Consider the following 21,363-nt stretch of genomic DNA (forward strand, 5'->3'; position numbering starts at 1 on the left):
AGGTGTATGATTTGTGCATGTTAAAACTTGTTTGAAATTTTGAAAAGTTATATTTATTTGTAAATTGATGAAATTTATTTTGAATTTATGAATTAGGTATCTGTAATGAAACACATAATGACTTATTTAACTAATTTGTTTTATATTTTGTCAATTTTATTGTAAAGATAAAAATTTTTATCTAAAATAAGGATAAACAAATATTTCTCTAACTAAAATCCCTTTGTCTCATTAACATGCTTTTTCTATTTTTATTTTTTGAAAACTTTCACTAGAGCATTTGTTCCTTGGACAACATTCTCTCATCATTCCAAAAGCAAGTTTTAATCCTACAAAAAAAAAAAAACCCCTATAATTTTGATGTGAGTATAAATAATAATAATAATAATAATAATATAACGCTTGCGCGTTGTTATGAGAAACTCTTTTAAAATATCATTAACCTTGGTTCAGTGGGTCATATTTGAAACCTTCTAACCCGAATTCATGCTTAAAGTAGGTTTCAAACTAAACTATATGGAGTTAACTTGATATGGCTTGGTTGACTTGACTAGTATAAAGACAACCTGAAATATTGATAAAAATGTGGCTTGATTTAAAAAAAAATTAAGATGATATATTTTTTTTTATATTGAGACAACGATACATTTGATTAATTCGAGTTAATCTGTCAAACTTGCAAATCAGGCATGGACTTAACTGGGTTCAAGAAGTTTGTTTGTTTTTTTTTTTAATTATATATAAAAAATCAATGGCGGGGGGATCAAAAAATAAATAACTTTTTTTACTATGATGAGTTGTAAAAAAAAAGCAATTGTCCATGAACAAAGTAAAAATTAAATTAAAATTTATAAAATTAATACATATTCGTTAATTAATCTAAGAATTTACAAGAAATATATATATATATATATATAATAACAAAACAACTCAAACATATGAGTCTACATGGCTGAGTGTACTTGGTCTTTAAAAACAAGCATATTCTTTTGAAAAAATATAGCAAGCAATGCATTAGTTGCTGCCTATAATTCAACCATAGTAATGGTGTCTGAAAAATAATGTTATGCTATTTTTCACCTTAAAACTCAATTTTCAACATATTTTCACTTAAAAATACTATTAAAACCTCAAAATTAACATTAAGCCTCCAACTCACTAAACCTAGATTTTATTTAAAAACACAATTAAACTAAAAAGAAACTCTTTAAACTTTGATCTTCATTTTCAAATAATATAGAAGCCTAAAAACACCTTAATGACACTTCTATTTTCGAGGGGAACACTTTGACATCAAATTTAGCTATTTTTGTGAATGGAATTTGAACAACGAACTCCTCTCTCTTTCTTCATAATTTAATGACTTTTTCTCTCCTCTCCAAAACCTAAAGACTAAAATGTGAATAAAATAAAATCTTTGGACCAAATCGTACAACTTTTAAACAAAAGAGACCAAAAATGATTTTGGATAAAATCCTAAGCCTAAAAGCACTAACATAATTTTTTTTATTTTTTTTAAAAGAGAGAGTTGCCATTTCAACGAGCTTTTAATTTTGATCCCATCATTTTTTATTTTTTTTCAAATAAAAAATTAAATTACTTTTTGAAAAATCAAGAACTAACCCAATATCAAGATATTTTTATGAGATTATGATAAGCGGAAAGAAAATAATGCAAACCAGTTCATAAAGTCGAATCATCAATCAATGCAATATGAAGAGATATATATATATATATATATATATATATATAAAATCTCCATGGCCAAACTAAAATATCATCTTTTAAAATAAAGGGTTGCTATTTTGGTCCCCTCATTTATAATTATTCTCAAACAATCAAACCAAATCATTCTCAGCAAAATCAAAACCAACTCAATGTCAAAATATTTTTGAGACCAAGAAAATCCAAAGAAAGAAGTACAAAACAAATCATGAAGTATAATTTTAGATTAACAAAATATGGAATGATTAAATTGAAAAAAAATCAATGGTCCAAAAAAATTAAAGGGAGAAAAAATCATCATGCAAATCCACAATAGTTTATCTTATAGGAACAATGAATTTCTTAAAAAATTATTAAGATGATGGCATATTGTATGACTTCAGTCGCATGCGACTTGGTTCATGAACTTAGCCAGGTTTGATAATTTTTTCTTAAATTTTTAATTATATGATAAAAATTAGATACTCGTAATTTCAAGCATCAATCCCAAAACAACGCTTGTTAGAGGTCGTGATAATAACCTAAACAAAGCAGGAAAAAACCATTCACGTAGTCGATTTCCCAACCAATTCAATATTGATGCATGAAATGGGAAAAAAGATAAAATAGTTTTTTTTTAATTATTATCAACATCAAGTAAAAGATCAAATTGATCTAAAATTGACAATTTTGACAATTAAGCCCCTAAAGTCCAGCTTTAAAAGTTATAAAAAAAGAGATCTTAGACCCAAGTTTTTTAGTTGTGTATTGCTTTTTTATATATATAAATAATTTTTACTTAATTATTTAATAAAAATTAGATGCTTCAAGTATCAATCCTAAAACAGATGTTTGTTAGAGACCGTAATAACCCTAAAGAAAGCAAAAAAAAAAAAAAAAAAACCATTAATAGAGTTTATTTCTCAACCAATTCAACAGCATGAAATGGGGAAAAATAAAATTATTTTTTTAAAAAAATTATTATCAACATTAAGTAAAAGAGCAAATTTCCCCAAAGATGATGAGTAAGCCCTCGAAGTCAAGCTTGAAAAGTGATTATTATTTTTTTTTTTTTAAAAAAGACCTTAGACCCAAGTTTTTTAGCTAGGTTTAATAAATTTTTTAAAAAATAATTTTTATTTAATTATATAATAAAAATTAGATGTTTACAATTTCAAATATCAATTCCAAAACATATATATTTTTTTATAAATCATGATAACCTTAAACAAAACAGAAAAGAAATCATTCATGAAGTTTATTTCCCGACAAAAGTAATAAAACAGTTTTTTTTTTAATTATTATCTACATTAAGTAAAATATCAAAGTGCCTCAAATTCAATGATTAAGCACGTAAAATCAAGTTTTAAAAGTGAAAAGTTTTTCCTGCCTTGTTGTGCAATTAGTATTGTTGTCTTTGAACAATAAATGTGATCTTTTCTTATAACCATTTGTGAATTCATTTAGTATTAATTGATTTATCTTGTTGAAATATTTTTTATAATATTGATGATGTTGTAATAGAATTTGATGATTTTATATAATTTTTTATTATTATTCATGTCCATTCATTTTAGAATTTCTTTAACATTCGGAGCTTTTGAATCACAGCAAGTTTGAATATCGAGTTGCATTTTCAGATCATGATATATATAAATTATGCTATTTTACTAAAAAAAAAAAATCATAATATTTTATTTTATCAACATATTTTAAACAGTGATAATAAACGAAAATATCCCATTTCCTTAGCCCATAATAGCGTGCTGAATATTTTATTTTATCAACATATTTTAAACAGTGATAATAAACGAAAATATCCCATTTCCTTAGCCCATAATAGCGTGCTGATGCTTCTGACTGCGCATACCGAGCAAACAACCTGCCCACTGTTGACTTGAGCTTGTACAAAAAATAAAAAGCCTTCCGTATGTATATAAACTTTTTCCAATGAAGAAATTAAAGGTAAACAAAAGTCAACAATCTCAGCTCTTCGTTGTTGTCCTTGTAAATTATTATTATTCCTTTTTTGAGCGTTGAAAACACCTCCACCTAAATTATTCCCGCCCATATCACGCATCAGATTGGACCTTTCTCATCATTACTTTTCATTGCATTGTAGTGAAAAACATAAGGAATACGTTTTTTTATATTCTTATTATTATTTTAAATCAGCACATTGATTGGATTTTTTTTTTATGCAAAATAATATAGTTTGATGTTATCATGTTTTTAAAATATAATACCTACTAAATATTATTCTTATGAAACACAGTAATTATATTAATTAAATGGATTTGGTTGTGTTACTAAACCAGATCATTCGATAGAAAAAATACATATATAAATAGATGAATTATATTTATATATTTTAGAATTAATTAAATATAAATATATACATATATAAATAGATCAATTATATTTATATATTTTAGAATTAATTAAATATTGTATTATTAAATTATTTTATATTTATTTTGTATGTGTCTCTATGTATATATATTACATTTCTGGAGCTATTTGTAGTGATTATAAAATATGAAATATATTTAAATTTAGTTAGAATTTGTTAGCTATGGTTATTGTGGTTTTTTACAGGTTTTTTTAAAAAGGGAAAAAAATTTCAGGTATAGTATAGAGAAAATTTTGATCAAATTTTGATAAAATTATAAATATTTAAACTTTTAAAATCACAAGTAAATAAAATTTTAGATTCAACAGATTAAAAACCATGAATTTATAAACTTTTGCAAGCTTAAAAACATGAAATTCAAAATCTTACAGTAGCTAAAACGTTATGACCGTTTTAGCCACAGTTTCCAACCTTTATCAAATGTCCAGTTGTTTTTCAAAACGGTGATCTTTTAAAACTATCATGGTTTCAAAAATGTAATATGTATTAAAATCATATTTCAAAACCATAATATTATTGAAATGTCGTGTTTTTAAACCGCGGTATCTTTAAACTGTGTTATTTCACAAAAAAAAAAATTAATCCTAGACTATTTTCGACATTTAATTATATATTTGGTGCTAATTTTCCCAATTTACCCGTGGAATATCTTGTTTTCTAGTGCATGCTGTGATAGAAGTACCTTTTATCATGGATGACACTGTTCATAAACTAATACAAATATATTGTTTTCCCGTGCAGTAATATAGCAATTGAGACGTTATTCAATGAACATTTTTTTTTTTCATCTTAGCTATTATTTTTTTCAATTTTTTTTATCTATTATGTTGATGATATTTTAATAGTTAATTGTTTTTGTATATTCTTAGGAATTTAAAGTGTTTGATAAATTTTCAAAATTGAATTAGAATTTAATTTAATAAAATATAATTTAAAATTACTATATAAAAACTAATTAAAAAAATAATGATCAAATTAAAAATAAAAAAGAAAGATGACCTTTTTTATTTTCATCCAAAACACTTTATTTTCATAAAAAAAAAAAATCTTCATTTATGAATTTTGTTTCCTTTAATTTAAGTCTTTTACAATTAGTTCTTCAAATTTATTTTTTCATGTTTTAGTCTTCGTGTTTTCAGAGAAATAAGAGAAAGTCAATAAAAAAAAGAAAAAAAAATTATTGGCTGATTACATTTCAACTACCAAAAAGTTAATATTAGTGTCAAGTGGTTCATCTTACTGAAAAGTGTAACATTAAGGTGGTTTGAAACCTTTATTTTACTAGAAAAAATAAATCAAGCATCAAGAGTTTTTTTATTCAGTTTGATTTTGGTTTTTTGATTAATTTAAAAGGGTTTTTTAAGGTTGGAAATGGGTTTAACAAGGTTTTTAAGTATATATATATATATATATATATATATATATCATCTTGTTGTTTAGTTATTTTTTCATTTTACCTTAATTTCTTTAATAATACTAGTATACATCTTGAACTTAACAAGTTCATACTACTTTACATAAAAAATAAAATATTTAAAATTTTAATAATATTAGTTTATATCTTGAACTTTATAAGTTCATACTATTTTACATCACGTAAAAAATTAAATTATTTACAATATTATCGCAGGAGGGGTAAACATAAATAAAAAAGCCAATGAATAAAACATGGCAATCCAGTGATTCCTATATTGCTATTTTTATTTTGAACTTTCATTAAACATGTGGTGTACACTATAATCTATCTGACTTTTGCTCGTTTTTCTTTTTGCAACCCATATTCTTTTTTCTTTTCTTTTTTTCCGTGCAGATCCACATGGCTTTCTTGGTTCTTCACCTCAGCCTTGTAAATATCTTGAATAGTGTCTTACCGGTAACTAATACAAAATCTTCTTCAGATGATCTCGCCGATGACTGTCGATTCCGATGAAGTACCAAACCAAACCAGATTGTGTTTTCTCAATAGAAAAGTATCAAACAGTTCGCTCATTTTCGGAATTCATGGAATGTTGATGCACCTCCATTATCACATGCTGCTCCCTCTCGCGGTCCCACCCACCACCTTTATTATTCCAACCACCACGTCCTCTACCTCCTCTACCACCAAAACCACCGCCCCATAATCCAGTCTTGAACCACCACCCGGCCATCGAGAACCACCCACAGGCCCACTATAACCAACGCAATCATTCCCTAGTGAAGGAGCAGCATATGGTGGAGCCAGAGAATCAGAAGATGGCGAGCGATCATGAAGTCGTGCATGGCGGAACGTAAGTGGCGCTGGTATGACACAGACAAGTTCAACCAGACGCTGCTCTATCTTAGATGCAAAGTTGGTCACAGAATCTGACCATGAAGTTCTCACAATTGAAAAAAATAAAATAAAAAAAATCCAAACTCAAATTACCTGAAGAGCATGATTTATTATTTAAAATTAGCACTCTCTCCTAAATAGACTCACTGGAACGACCTACTCAGTTCCCCTTTTCCAAATTCAAATCCCCTAAACTGCATGATTCAAAAAGGAATGATCCATGGAAATCAATCTGTTAGGGTTCTATTAATTTGGATTTTTTAAAAAAGTTTTGAAAACAATGGATTAAAAGTAGTGGAAGAGACAAAGTAAAATCGAATCTAATTCCAGATACAATAATTTTATATTTTGTTTGATTTGAAAATTTAAATTAATCCAGGATATTTTTTTTTCAAAAAATAATAGACATTTGTATGATTATTTGGACCAAACCTGCACAAAAACATGATCCACGCGTTTAAATTGCGGCTTGTAGATATCGTCATAAAAATCCACGCCCATGTCTGCGTGAGATCAATTGGGTTCTTGACAATTTTTGAAGTTTTCTTGTCAAACATGTGCTTCGGCTTCCTCTTCAAAGTAGGCGAGGAGGCGGTCCTTGCCGCAGTCCGATTAATGTCATTATACAGGATATATATTGATCATTTTTAATTTAGTAATTTCTTTTTAATTCCCTCTCCTTCTTTATCAAATTTTTTAATAAGAAGCAAAATGTAAGAAATTATAAAATTACAGAAGAGTTGAGTTAAAGAATTAAATATATATTTTAGTTTTGTTAAACTGCAAGAACAGAGTCGTAGTCTACCCTAAACGCAGCCGTATGTTCCTCCTTCAAGTTGTGCCAAAAAAGTTGACATTCTACGAGGAAAATGTTGCCCTGCTTTTTTTCTCGAAGAATACGTGGATCCAAAATATGGAAGACAGCCTTGATGTGAGTTTCTCCTCCGTGGGAAAAAACTTGAGAGAGTTTAAATGCACGTCGCTTAGCCTTTGCTCCATAACTTCACAAATTTTCCATCAATTTAATATTATATAAATCGAAAGAAAATTATACACAGATGCATGTGGAACTCGTAGATTCCAAATAAAAAGAAAAGGAAAATAAAGGTGGTATGATCCATACCATCTTAAGCATTGCATTAATTACTTCTAATTTATTTAGCTACAGCTTGAAACAAAACTTTTTAAATCACATGGACCGGCTTATTAATTAATTTCATGTGGATTATGAGGGAAACACTTACTCCATTCCGGCACTTTCAAGCTTCCGTATACATTTATAGCGATTCAAGGAAAATTGAAAGGCTTTTATTACTCTCTTTTTAGTCGACATGATGCCTCTTTTTGCATGTCGGGGGAGAAAGAAAGCAGTTTCCCTAACTTCCCAAATGATAAAAAAAGCTTGAAAGCAGTAATAATAGGCTAGCACGACGACAAAGAGAGCACACAAAGGACAAACAGAAAAGAAATATACAAAAAGTACTTATTTACTTCATTTTTATTAAGCTAAAAGCTATATAATCATCTTAAGTTGCCCTCAATAAAAAAAAAAAAAAACTCTTCAAATCATAGCATCAGATTGACTTTAGTGGATCAAGGAGTGTGCTTGTTTGAAAATTAATTAATTTCCTTGATATATTATAGGTTAATTTTGATTAAAAAAAATAACATGATTTCAACAAACCGTTTCTTTTTCTCATATACATCCTTTTACCCTCATCCAACTAGTTCTTTCACTAGTCCAATAACCATTGCTAGTCACATTGCGGATAAGATTACAAGGCATTGATATCATTACCATAATATTTATATTTATTGATGGAATTTTTCGTCAATATTTATATTAATATTTTGTTGTTAATTAATTTACCAATGAAATCACCAACATAAATACTTTCTTGGTAATTTTTTTTTTTCTATCCATAAGTCTGTTGGTAATAAAAAAATAATATTATTACCGATGGATTTACTAATGGGAAAGACGTGCAAAAAAAAATTATATGTTTTATTTCGTCGGTATTTGTCTCGAAAAATACCATATGTAATTCCATCGGTAATTATTTAAAAATATTTTTTTAAAAAATTCATTTTACAAAACTATAAAATTCTTGATGTATTGGCCATTCTATTTGATTTTTGTATTATTTTTACCATGTTCTTTAAATTCTTGATTGTTTAAATAGGAGGAAATTTACGCTTTTGATGTATTACCCATTAGAGAAAAGGGAGTCTATATATAATAACCGGGATCGGGATCTATATTCAGGAAATTTATTCTATGTTACGAGTAAATACTACTTTTCATTAGAACTTTAAAAGAATTTTGTGTTGTCTTTCTTCTTGTATGAAGTAACTAATTATTATCTTAATAGCCCAACAAATTCAAAAGAAAAAACTTAAAAATAACCTTTAACTATAAAGATAGTCATGGTCTCGATTTTATCATCCAAGAATTTTCTACCATCGCACACCGAGCGTGTTAGATTTGTTCTACCCATGAATTTAAATATGATACCTGAATTTAATGCCATTAAATTCTATAGATTTTTATAAAAAACTTAGATGAATTATTTTTCAACAAATAAACTTAAATAAATAAATTTACGCTTTATTAACAATATTAGGTGTATTAAAGTTTCTCATAACCTGCTATATCACTATCTTTTTACTGAATAAAATAAGTGGAATACAACTCAAAATATCATGAAAGTGAAATTACACTATAACTCCTTCTTTTTATAAAATATCAAAACTTATAGATTATAAATACACAACGAATCTTTCAAAATAAAGATTTATAATTTATATTTTCTATTGCATGCATATTTGAGAGTATCTCTCTCTATAATATTATTGTACTTTCTCTCTCTAAAAATATATTTACTTAAGCATCTGGGAGTCTCCATATTTATATAAAACGAGATTCCTAGAGACCCATAAATTAACTAATTATTTAACTCGAGGGTTCTATTTCTAAATTACTTGGAATTCTGGGACTTTGTCACCAAGTTTATTGATATATGATGCGATAATTAAGAAAATAAATGAAATTCTAATTTGATGCTTTTTTTTTCTTCTTGTGAGAGCAAATCGGTGGTTGCCATTTGATCGTGACCACATCATAAAAGTGTGTTGCCATGCCAAACAACTAACTCAATAGACTTTTTTTCTAAGTCACAAACTCAATAGAATGAAAGGAACTGAAATGTTATTCAATAATAACGTACACTTCCATAACCCATAAATCCAAAAACACGGAACAAATGCACCAAGACGAAAACAAAATAGACAAACCACCGTACCCTTTAAGAGAGAAGTTGCGTTTGACCGGCTTTTGATATAAAGTTTGGTTTGTTAATTAATTATCATCCCATCTTTCATTTTTATGCATTGATTCATACGTTCATTAATTTGCTTCATAATATTATTCACAATTTGTCTTTAAAATATAGTATAAATATAGCAATTTGTAGACGTACGATTCAATTTGATTCACTTAAAATTTAAATCTTAACCACAAAAAATTAGAAGAAGGAAACAAAAATAAATCTAAAGAGATTTTCAATACGAAAAAACAGAAAATTTTATGTTCTCTATGAATTATTTTTAGGGGCGACAAAACTAGAAATATTTGTTTTGTCTTGCGGGGCTAAAATCTAAAAATCCAATATTTTTTCTCTAAAATTCTAATTTACTAGAGTTATGGGGGGCTATTATTATATTTTTTTATTGTTTTTAGCAGGGGCTGAGGTCTCAATTAACCCTTTGAAAATAATTTTGAGTAGTTATTTCTTAAGCATAATTTGTAGAGAGATATTCGAAGGATGAAAATATTTTAACTAAACTGAAAAATATTTCTTTTAATTTTCTCTTGTGTTTATTTTAAAATAAAATAAATATAAATAATTACTTACCGAACATTATAAAAGACAATATGATATTGCCAGCCCGACTATTTACTTGTTAAGAAAAACATTTTTTTTTAAGAGCATCTTTAATGAAAGATGTTATTTAATTAGAAGAGTCATATTGGTAATATGATTTTTTGAATAGTGTAATTATAGTTTTTTATTATATATATATGTGCACTTCAATAGTAATAATATATTTAGAAAATTGTAATTTATTTTAATATATTTAATACACAACTATTTTAACAACTTAATATAGCACAGTTGACATGACAGGTCTACAAACAACTTCGATGATTCTCAATTAATCTAATATTAAAAAATAAAAAAAAAAAGCCCGAGTCAACTCAAGGTGAACTCTCCAAACTCATACATGGATTATAAAACCAAGATAATTTTATAAAAACAAATAAAAAAATCAAGTAAAAAACAAAACTAGTAAAAAATAAATTATTACAATAAATAGTGTTTTAGTATATTTGTTTTTAAGAATAGCATTGTTATAAAAGAAATGATAAAATGACATTTTATTTAACACTACTTTTATAACACATAAAATAAATAATGAAAAGCTAAAATAATATATATTTTTTATTTTTAGTTTTCATTTAGATGCTCTGCTTTTAACAAAAAGGTCGCCACAAACTTCGGCGAGTAACGGAGAAGTATAGAGGACAAACGATGACGTGTAGAGAGACAAATTTTTCCTTTTGATTTTGGAGAAAATGGTGTCCCACGTGCTAGTTACGGTCAAAAGACGGTGCCCATTACGGGACACGTGTGAGACCAATACTCCAATAGAAACCGTAGTGATGGAAACATTGACCATGAACATGTATTAGCAACTCTACCTTTATTACATGACTGTGACTGCCTATAAATCGTGAGTGGTCACTCTTCAACCAAAAAGGATGGGTTCATCTAATCTCCTAACCTTGTTCATCCAACCATTTCATTTTTTTAAAAAAAATTTGTGCCAAAATAATAATAGTAACTCTCCCCACAAGAATTTAGAAAATGAAACAAATATTTTATTTTATTTATTAACAAAATATAGAGAGCGTGAAATATCTCTGATATCTTTAAAAGCAAAAAACCAAATAATTGATTGTTAGAGACTTGGTTTAGATTTTATATTTTTTTACATATTAAAATTATTAAATTTAATTTAGGCTTACTTTGGGGGCACTTTTGGATTTTGATGCTAGGTTTCATGTTTTAACTAGAATAGTGGAGGGGTAAATTGACATTATATATATATATATATATATATATTAATTAATTAAAAATTATTTAATTTTTAAATTTATTTGAGGTATGTTATGCACATTGTCGAGTGTGGAAGGGTCGCACCACACTTCAATGGGAAGTACGACGTCATTCGAAGGTGAAATATTATCTTTTGCCGTGTCATTAGATTCTTTGCAATGCCTTCTTTTTTTACCGGCAATGCATGTTTTGTTTTTCTAGATGAATTTCAACTAGAGTTGCTTTTTCTTTCTCTTGTCTCGATATCACGTCCGGCAATTAAAAACTCAAGGTAATCCTATTTGTTGGGGATTATTTGAGTATCAATCTTTATTCTTGTGATTTTTTATTATTATTCTTGGCTTTTTATAAGTTTTTTTTTTCAATTTCACTCTTCAATTTATTTATTTTTTTTCCTTTTTTAAATTTGGTCTTGGTTATTTTTTTCTTCAATTTTCTCTTATCTCTTTTACAAAATTTCAATTGTTTTCAATTTCATCCCCTGATCAAAATATTTAGTTTGTTATTTTTTAGGTGGGTTTTTCTTTTAACTCTTTTGTAAACTTGATTTTTCTTTTTATTTTAGCCATTTAATCCAAAATTATCTGCTTTGTCGTTTTTTTCTTCAAATTTGATCTTTATTTTTTTTTATTGTTATTTTATGTTTTTTTTGTGATTTAATGTTTTTTCTTTAATCTCATCCTTTAACATTTGATTTTTTAAGGTTTAGACTTCATGAATTTTTCAAGTTTGATGCTTTTGATCAAATGGTCCAGGTTACGAGTTTCATGAGTTAACACAAGTTCTCATCTTTTTTTTGTGAACTTATTTTCTGTTTTGATCTCATTAATTAATCCACATTGTTTTTTTTTTTAAAAGAAGCTCCATAGCTTTTTTTTTTTTTTTTTTTTATAGAGTTATCTCAATCTTATAATATGACCCAAGAGTTTAGTAGCTTAATTTAGATAGGCTCACACCTTTTTTTTTTCTTCTTCTTTTAGTTATTTTTTTTTCTTTGGAATCCTTTTGTATTATTGACTTATTTTTGGAATTTCAATCACATATAATTTGCACTAAAGCAAGCTTAAAGAATTGTTAAGTTAAGAAATTAATTAATTTATCAATAACAAACTTTTTATCTCCGGTACTTATCTCATATATATAAGATATCGAGTGAGTTTGTTACTTCTAATTAGAATAAATCATGGGATAAAATAAGCATTGAACATGCAAAGGCGTGTCCATACCGAAATATATATATATATATATATATATATATATATATATATATATATATATATATAATCGTGGAATAATTAAGAATCCTTTAACATTTTTGGTAAATAATTAAAATCCCTAGTAATAGTGAGTTATTTTATCAGTATTAGGCCTGGTATTGAAAACTAAGAAAAGTGTATAGGCATGAAACATGAAGAAAAAGAAAAGTTAAAAGAAAAAAGAAAAAAGAAGAGGGTTTTCTAGACTTAATAATGCACGTACCCTGTTAAGGATTCAACCTTTGTTGCTTAGTGCTGGACATTGCTAACCAAATTGATAATTTCTATACTTAGCGTGAGACTTTTGATACGGTGGGTTGAGTTCAATTAATAAAAAAATAAAAAAGAGTGGAGATTAGCCAAACCTACCATCTAAAGTCTAAACTAAATTCTCCCTCTCCCTCTCTCTCTCCCAAGAAAAGCAAAATAAAAATATAAAAAAAAGGTCTACTATTTATTATAAGAAGAAGACAAGCATCTAGAGTAAATCCCCTTCTCTGAAGCTTTCAAGCATTGTGGTGTATCTAGCTAGTTCCTCCCTCCTCCTCCTCCTCCTCCTCCTTCCACTTCTCTTCCCTCTTCTTGATGTCAAATGAAAAGGAGGATCCATACCATTATGACCCCTTTCACTACAATATTCAGCAAGGAGCCAACCGGCCGGTGTCGGTGTTTCCATTCTTCAATGACAATCTCTCCATGTACAATCAACAAGCACCCACACAAAACTTGCAGGGGTTTAGTGATCCCTCATTTATGAGCTTCACTGACTGTTTACATGGCTCCATGGATCACTATAACACCTTATCAAGAGCCCTCGACGTGTCTTGCTCGTCATCCGAGGTAATTAGTCCCGTTGATCAAGATGGTTCAAGGAAAATTGGTGCTGGAGAGTCAGCAGCTACAAATCAATACACTCCATCCACACCAAATTCCTCCGTATCCAATTCTTCTTCTAATGATGGAGCAACCGAAGAAGACCCTGGGAAGATCAAGAAACATAAGCAGCCAAAAGAGAGCACTGAAGATGGGGATATCGATGGGGATGCTAAGAAAGTGTAGGTTTCTTGATTCTCTTTTCTAAGCTCATGGAAAAGGGTAACAAGCTTTTTAAGTAACTCCTTTTCTTTGGTTTTCAATTGACGGGTAATTAGGGTTTGTGTACACCACTTTTTCTTTTTTTTTTCCCCAAGACAAACCGTCAAAGTCTTTAATAACTGGTGCAGTTACCATTGCCTTTTCTCCTTGATGGTTTTTGAACTTATTATACGACTTTTACTACTTGCAGTACAAAGGGATATGGGCGATCATTTCTTACAAACTCTTGTACCATATGCATATAATTAATTGAATACTTAATCTATCAGTTTCCAGGAGGTTAACGCACAAAAATCTAAATAAAATATAGAGTATTATGTTTTAGCTAGTACGTCTAGAAGCCCTAGTCAAATGAAATAAATTTCTGCTTAGCATTTAGATCACCAAGATCTGGCTCTATGTGCTTTGACTTCGTATTTTCTGGATCACCAGGAGCAAGACAAAAAAGAAGGAGAAACGCCAAAAGGAGCCACGGTTTGCCTTCTTGACCAAGAGTGAAATTGATCACCTTGAAGATGGATACAGGTGGAGAAAGTACGGTCAGAAGGCAGTGAAGAATAGCCCTTATCCAAGGTCATCTTGCTCAACTATATATCTAATCCCCCGTAGTTATATGCATTCATTAGAGATGTACTTGAGTATTAATCGATAAGAAATCGAAGAATGCATGCAGTTCCAAATGATTGATAATCATCGTTTGAGTTGAAATTATTTATTATATGCAGTTAGATTTTTATTAGCCGGATATGCTGCTGAATTGTTAGCATATGTATTTAAAGATCACATCTCTATTAGTTGTCGTTGCATTCAAATGATGTTGTCGTAAAACTCCATCCCTTGCTACATTTACTGTCTGTAGGATGCTGTAAGCTTCCATTTTGTGAAGCTAAATTTTAGCCAAGAAATTTACTACTCAGAATGGCGAGCAAATTAAGACTAAGAACTTCGGTGTCAAAGTTGTAGGAGCTTAGGTGCATTAGTCCTCTTTCTTTCTCTTGATAACGTATTAATTCTCTTTGGACTATATCATATTTGAGCCAATAGAATCTATGTTTAGTGATTTTCCAACTTCTTTTGTACTTGAAGAACACGTATGTACATCTAGCTAGCTGACCACTGCATTTATAATGCTCTTATTACCCTAATAGTGCCTAGATATATAGTTGCTTCATCTCCAAAGTAGACGTGAGGCCCAATAGTACCGCCGTTGGTTCACTATCTTTCATTTTCTTGACCCTTGCTTAACCACGTAACACTGAATAAATCAGCACATTATAAAATTTAGCTGTAGGCTAAAGTTTATGAAAATCTCCCAGCTGGAACCTAGTAGTGAACTCTCGAGCTATGATTTAATTAATCTGCAAGCACTTCTTGAGGTTATTGGAAGCTCTATGATCAGTTTCGGTTTGTAAGTTTGGACTAAGGTCCATTAATTGTGTTCCTTTTGATCAATGAATATATGTCTTCAAATTCACGAATAATAATAATAAAAAAAAATTTCTCCTTTGCCCGAAATTGCAGGAGTTATTACAGATGCACCACTCAAAAATGCATGGTTAAGAAGCGTGTGGAAAGATCATTCCAAGACCCGTCGATTGTCATCACCACGTATGAAGGACAGCATAACCATCACTGTCCAGCAACTCTTCGAGGTAATGCTGCTGGAATGCTATCACCATCCCTTCTGGCATCCACATCGATAGGGCAGAGCTTTCCTCAGGATTTCCTGACTCGCTTGCTTCCACCAAGTAACCAAGGCGACCAAACTTCGATTTTCTATCAAAACCATGATCCACAGCACCAGCACCAGCACCAGCACCAGCTCTATGCTCCGGATTACGGCCTCTTGCAAGATTTAGTTCCCTCCTTCATCCACAAGAAACAGCCTTGAACTCTCTCTAGTCTCTCTCTCCCTCTCATAATTAATCTGTCTGTTTCTTTAGTGTACTTGGATTTTCATGGACGAACTAATACCAGTATGGTGCTCACATAGAGCATTGAATTCATATTTCTGACTACTGGAGTTTATGTACATGTATATACACACATGTATTTATGTTGGTGTGTATGTATGCAGTATTCTGATTGATCCTACAAAGACCCTTTTCCCATTTGTCAAAAGGTAAATGATGGGGTTCCCTTCAAGAGAACGGCAGTTTGCTTGAATCTGCCAAAATTGGAAGTGAGAGGAGAAGGTGCTGATAGGACTTTTACGTGTAAATGTTCAATTTCAAGTCGCTATACTATGCAAGGAGATCAGATAATTTACAATTAAAATATTTGGGTTTGTTAATTTATTTCTTCTTGTCAAAGTCTTTCAGTTTGGCGCCGTGCTCTCCTTTTTCCTTGTAAATTTAATGATGAATTCTGTAATGGTCACGATGCCGCTAATGTTTTGTTGCCCTCTCATTTTCTGTCAAACTATACAAATTTATTATCTCTGTGTCAACTTTATTATTATTATTATTATTATTTTTATAAATAAACTATGTAATCTCTCATGCTAAAATTGACTTCTAGTATATATTATATGATTGTGAAGTAGAAATTATAACAATAAGTTGCTACCTTTATTTATTATTATTTTTTTTGCAAAATCACACGAAGTGTAACTAAAAAAGATAAAGGAACGGAAAAAATTACGAGGGGATAGTTTTCCCGATTGTGTAACAGAAGAGTACAAATATAATTGAGAATATATAGTATGGCCATATATACATGGTTTTATACACAAACATCCTCTATGTTTCCTTTTTATTTTATTTATTTTTGAGAAAATTGATTGATATATAGACAACTTTATTTAATTATCACTTCTCCTTCCTCCCGTTTTTCTAACACTAACAATGAGCTAGAAGGCTATTGTAGATTTATTTATTTATTTATTTTGAATCTAGAGTGTTTTGGTCCCATGGCTACTCAATATTCAATCTTCAGCAGTTCATTATCAGTTTGAACACTTTATGTTGGAATATTGACTCGTTTACCATATATATATACACACACACACACACACACACATACATACATACTGATACTGACAGCAATTTGTTGGAAATCAGAAGGTATCAATTGTTGAATCCAACGAGTTCTGCACTTGATTCCAACACAAAATAATTTTAAACTAGAGACAAACAAATGTAATGATTAAGTTTTCTTGGAATCCTAGCTAAAACACGCTTGTCCAAAAGAGTTCAGTTTAAAATAAATACAATAAAAATATAAATATGAAAATATAAAATAAATATTTTTCTAAAATTGAATTTTATATTTTTGAAATAAAAAATTCATGAGAAACATGTCTTCTTTCTCTCATCCATCTTTGTTTTTTTTTGTATTCCAGAACAATAATTAAATATTATGCTTTTTATAACTAAAGTGGACTATTTTTTATATAAAAAAAATGCCAAGACCTGCTAACTTGTAGGTTTTTAATCGATTCCAGGAGGACGTAGAGAGGTCAAATTAGAAAACAGTAGAGTCCAAATAATTTGCATCATTACAAATTATATTATTGTCTCCGAGATTTTTAATTATTTCATCAATTTCAAAAGTCAAAATCAATTCAAATCCAATAAAAAACACAGTCAAATGATACAATGGATTAAAACCAACATCCCAATCACACTGAATACCTAGTTGTTTTCCTCAAAGAACAACGTCGAGGAGGGAGGCACTGATCATGCCTCACACAATAATATTATTGTATGCAAGCAGTAGCTGGGATTCTTTGGACGTGTCCTCGTACAAAAACTAACCTGCCAAGTTCTGGCAAAGACAACAACATTTTTAAACACAAAATCCATGCAAGTCAAGGAAATTATATATGTTCATTGTATAATTATGTTCTCATTCCGAGGAATCGTGTTGAAAAAATTGCGTTCAAGGAATTGTCATCGAGTATCTTTGTCGATCTCTTACATATAGTATATATGAGCTGTGTCATTGACTATGAAGCTGTTATTATAGTTAGTTACGGTGAAGTTATGAAACAGTTAATGTTATATAATATGGAGAATTAGGAAATTAATTATAGCATCGATCCATGGTGGACTTCATATGTTAATTATTATTAAAATATCTAATACTTTTATTAATTTCATAAAAGTTTTAGTTATTTACTAATTAATAATATTGAATTGTGTTGTTTGATTGATCATATCTACTATTTGAAAGGTTTTAAGCAGAGCTTAATACATCATGATTGAATTATTTCATTTGACTTTTAAAGAATATAAATTAAATTTACATGTACATAGATTTTAAATCTAACTCGATCCAAGGCTTGAATTTCGGGTTTTGACCGAGTCATCAGGTTTTGAAAAAATCAAAACAATATTATTTTAATAAAAAAAAATATAAATATCAACGAGCTGCAACTTTTATAGATTGAATAAGAAGATATGAATTTTGCTGATAGATGTAGATATATATCATGGATCTTATGCTGTAATAAAAGTTTTATACATGTAGATTGCTAATTAATTTTTAGGTTCTAAATATTTTTATTTATTTAGATGATAAGTTAGAAGAAAACATTAGATTCTTATAGTGCTCCTCTATTTACATTAATTACAAGGATAGATCGTTTTTTTAGGTGGACAGAGGAACAATACACAGAAAGTTTCTAATAATTTTCTCAGAATTAAATAATATTTAATATTCAGCTTTAGGCAATTCATTTTAATTACCGAGCCACTTTCCATCCCAAATCGGGCCATAATTATACAATGAACTAAAAGATCGTGTTTTACTAAAAAAAATTTACTGTTCGCTCCTTTTTTTTCTGTCAGTTTTTTTTTTATTATTATTTTAGTCTCTTAAACTTTTTTTTTTTAATCTCATCCTTTTATGTTATTTTCATGTTAATGATAGCGTAGTTATTCCTTTCGGTTTGTGTGAAGTTCATATAATGCATTATAATCTTCGTATCGAAAACTGCCGTCTTTTAATTGATGCCAAATCTTACGAAATCATATCTAAATTTATCGATTGAAAAAATAAAAACATTATAGACTATATTTAGCATAGAGGCAAAGATCCAGCCCTATTTTTTTATTGTTCAGGTGGCGCTGAAAATACATGTTGGTCCTTGAATTTTTTTAATTTATTTATTTTAGTCCCTTTTTAAGGTTTGGCTTTCCTGTCCTATAATTTATTTATTTTATATTTCAATCCCTTTAATTTAAGAAGAAAAAAAAAAGAAAGTTTTTGACAAATAGAGAAAGAGAGAAAAAGTTGCTAGTTGGACATATTTTATCTACTAAAAAAGTTGATTTTTATGTTGATGGGTTCCCCCAGTAAAAAAAAATAGTATTAATGTGTTTTTAAACTTCCTTATCATCACAAAAAGATTGAGGGATGATTTTTTCTATTTTATTTTTTGTTTTTGAACTGATTTTATAGATGTTATAGGGTTAGAAATTTGCTTATTAAATTTATTAGGGTGTTTATTGGGTGTGTTTTAATTAGTTGAAGATAGATTGAAAAATATTATTATTTTGGATCTCAAAAATCCCAACTTGACTTTCTAACCACCAAAACCAGAAGATAAGGTGTAGTCTATTTATTTGAATAAATATAAAAAAAGATTATTTGTCGTCCGCCCTTAAACTAAAAAGAAAATTAGAAGAGGTCAAGCGCTTCCTTTATTTGGTCACGAGAGAGGCCCACATGCCCCTAGCCTTTTCTATGTTTTTTCTCCATAATATTTTTTAATTTTTTATTTTAAAACACTATGACTAAAATGAATATATTTAAATTATTATTTAATTTTGACATAGTTCTTAAAAATATTATGTGTTTTTATGAGAATGTTAAAATTTGTTTTTTTAGATATTATATGCAAAATATGAAGAAAAAAAAAAGAATTTGTTCATGAATATTTAATAAAGTTAAAAAAATGTTTGTTTCTTGTATTTCTAAATAGATTCTTGACATGGTTTTATCATATTAATTAGTTTTCTTTTATTTTCTTCAATCACATGCAAAATATTAAGGCATTATTTTAATATATATTTTTTAATTAAAACTTGCCTTTTAGATTATAATAAATTTTTATTTAAAAAATAGTGCTTTCTGTTAAAAGAATAAAGGAATGCTTTAATAAGGGAATAGAGTTCAAATTAGAGAGATATATTTTTCTTTCTTAATTCAAATGATTGGACATTTTAGCTAATCTTTATTTTAATTTTCCATGTCTTTTATTCAAAAACATATGTTATAAAATATTATGTCCTTGTTTTATGGAAAAACATGGTTTTTTTAAAATGGTATTATTCATTTTGTTATGAAGAATTATGAATTAGCATTATATATAATTTTTAAAATAATTTTCTCATTTATATTAACAATAATCAAATATCTATTTTCTTAAGTTTTATGTGAAGTTTTTATATAATTTTAATAACTTTATTGTTCTCATGTTCTTTTTATATTAGTTTTGCCAAAATGACCGATTGAAGCTTACTTTCACAACCATAGTAAGTCTTTTTTTTTTTGTTAAAAAACAATGCTTTTCATGAAAATAACATTTGTTTCATGAATTAAAACAACAACAAAAATATGTTCAGCATTTCTACTTGTTAGAAGAGTTATTAGAGAGTTAGAGAGTTTTGAAGTTCCTATAGTGGGGACATTAGTAACTCTTCTTTTTCCTAGAGCTTTATTGATGCAATCAAAGCAATACTAAGAGATCCCTTATAGGTTTCAGTTAATCTAGTGATAAGATTTAGGATTAAAAGATTCAAAAAGACTTTCAATGGACTTTTTCAGGACACGTGAGCTAAGATGGATTTTAAGAAAATATTAAATAATAAAGTACAAATCTTGATTAATTTAATTTATATTCAAAAATGACTTGCAGGTGAGCATTCAGACATTACAAAAAGATTGAAATAAAAATATTCAAATCTGCTAGTTTTAACCTTTCGTTATTGTTTTTGACGTGAACCTTTTGATCACATGGTCACGTAATTGACAATCAAGATTGAGATCTGATCATAAAAAGCTAAAACAGGTTTGATAGGATTGTAACACAATGAAAACCTATCTCAAGACACCAATACTGTCAGAATGAAATTGAATGACATCATGAAGTCAGTTAATCCTTGATAAGTTAAATTTAGTTCGTTTAAGAACTGAAAAATACAAGAATCCCTCTCGCACGAGTACAAAAAAAAAAAAAACATTTTGAATTCTCATTGATAAAAAAAAATCCCTCTTTAAGCTTTACAAGGATTTAAATACTTATGAAAATACAACCCTAGTGGATTGATTTGGCATACTTATAAAATTGATCCAAAAACTTTAAAATAAAAAGCTCATAACTTGATCCAAACAAGTTTTGGATTTTAATTGAAAACAAAATATTAATTAAACTCAAACAAGCCTTGGATTGTA

The 21,363-nt window shown here is 28.4% G+C and overlaps 1 protein-coding gene across 1 annotated transcript; it reads left to right on the forward strand.

Annotated features, from left to right (window-relative positions):
• Nucleotides 1-13,283: 13,283 nt before the first annotated feature.
• Nucleotides 13,284-16,422, forward strand: LOC118061753 (WRKY transcription factor 71). The gene is made up of 3 exons (XM_035075305.2): nucleotides 13,284-13,922; nucleotides 14,395-14,535; nucleotides 15,484-16,422. Exons 1-3 carry the CDS (start codon nucleotides 13,453-13,455, stop codon nucleotides 15,851-15,853), a joined length of 981 nt encoding a protein of 326 aa, XP_034931196.1. The 5' UTR covers nucleotides 13,284-13,452; the 3' UTR covers nucleotides 15,854-16,422.
• The last annotated feature ends 4,941 nt before the right edge of the window (nucleotides 16,423-21,363 follow it).

This window comes from Populus alba, chromosome 5 (assembly GCF_005239225.2).
Source record: "Populus alba chromosome 5, ASM523922v2, whole genome shotgun sequence".
Lineage (NCBI taxonomy): Eukaryota > Viridiplantae > Streptophyta > Magnoliopsida > Malpighiales > Salicaceae > Populus > Populus alba.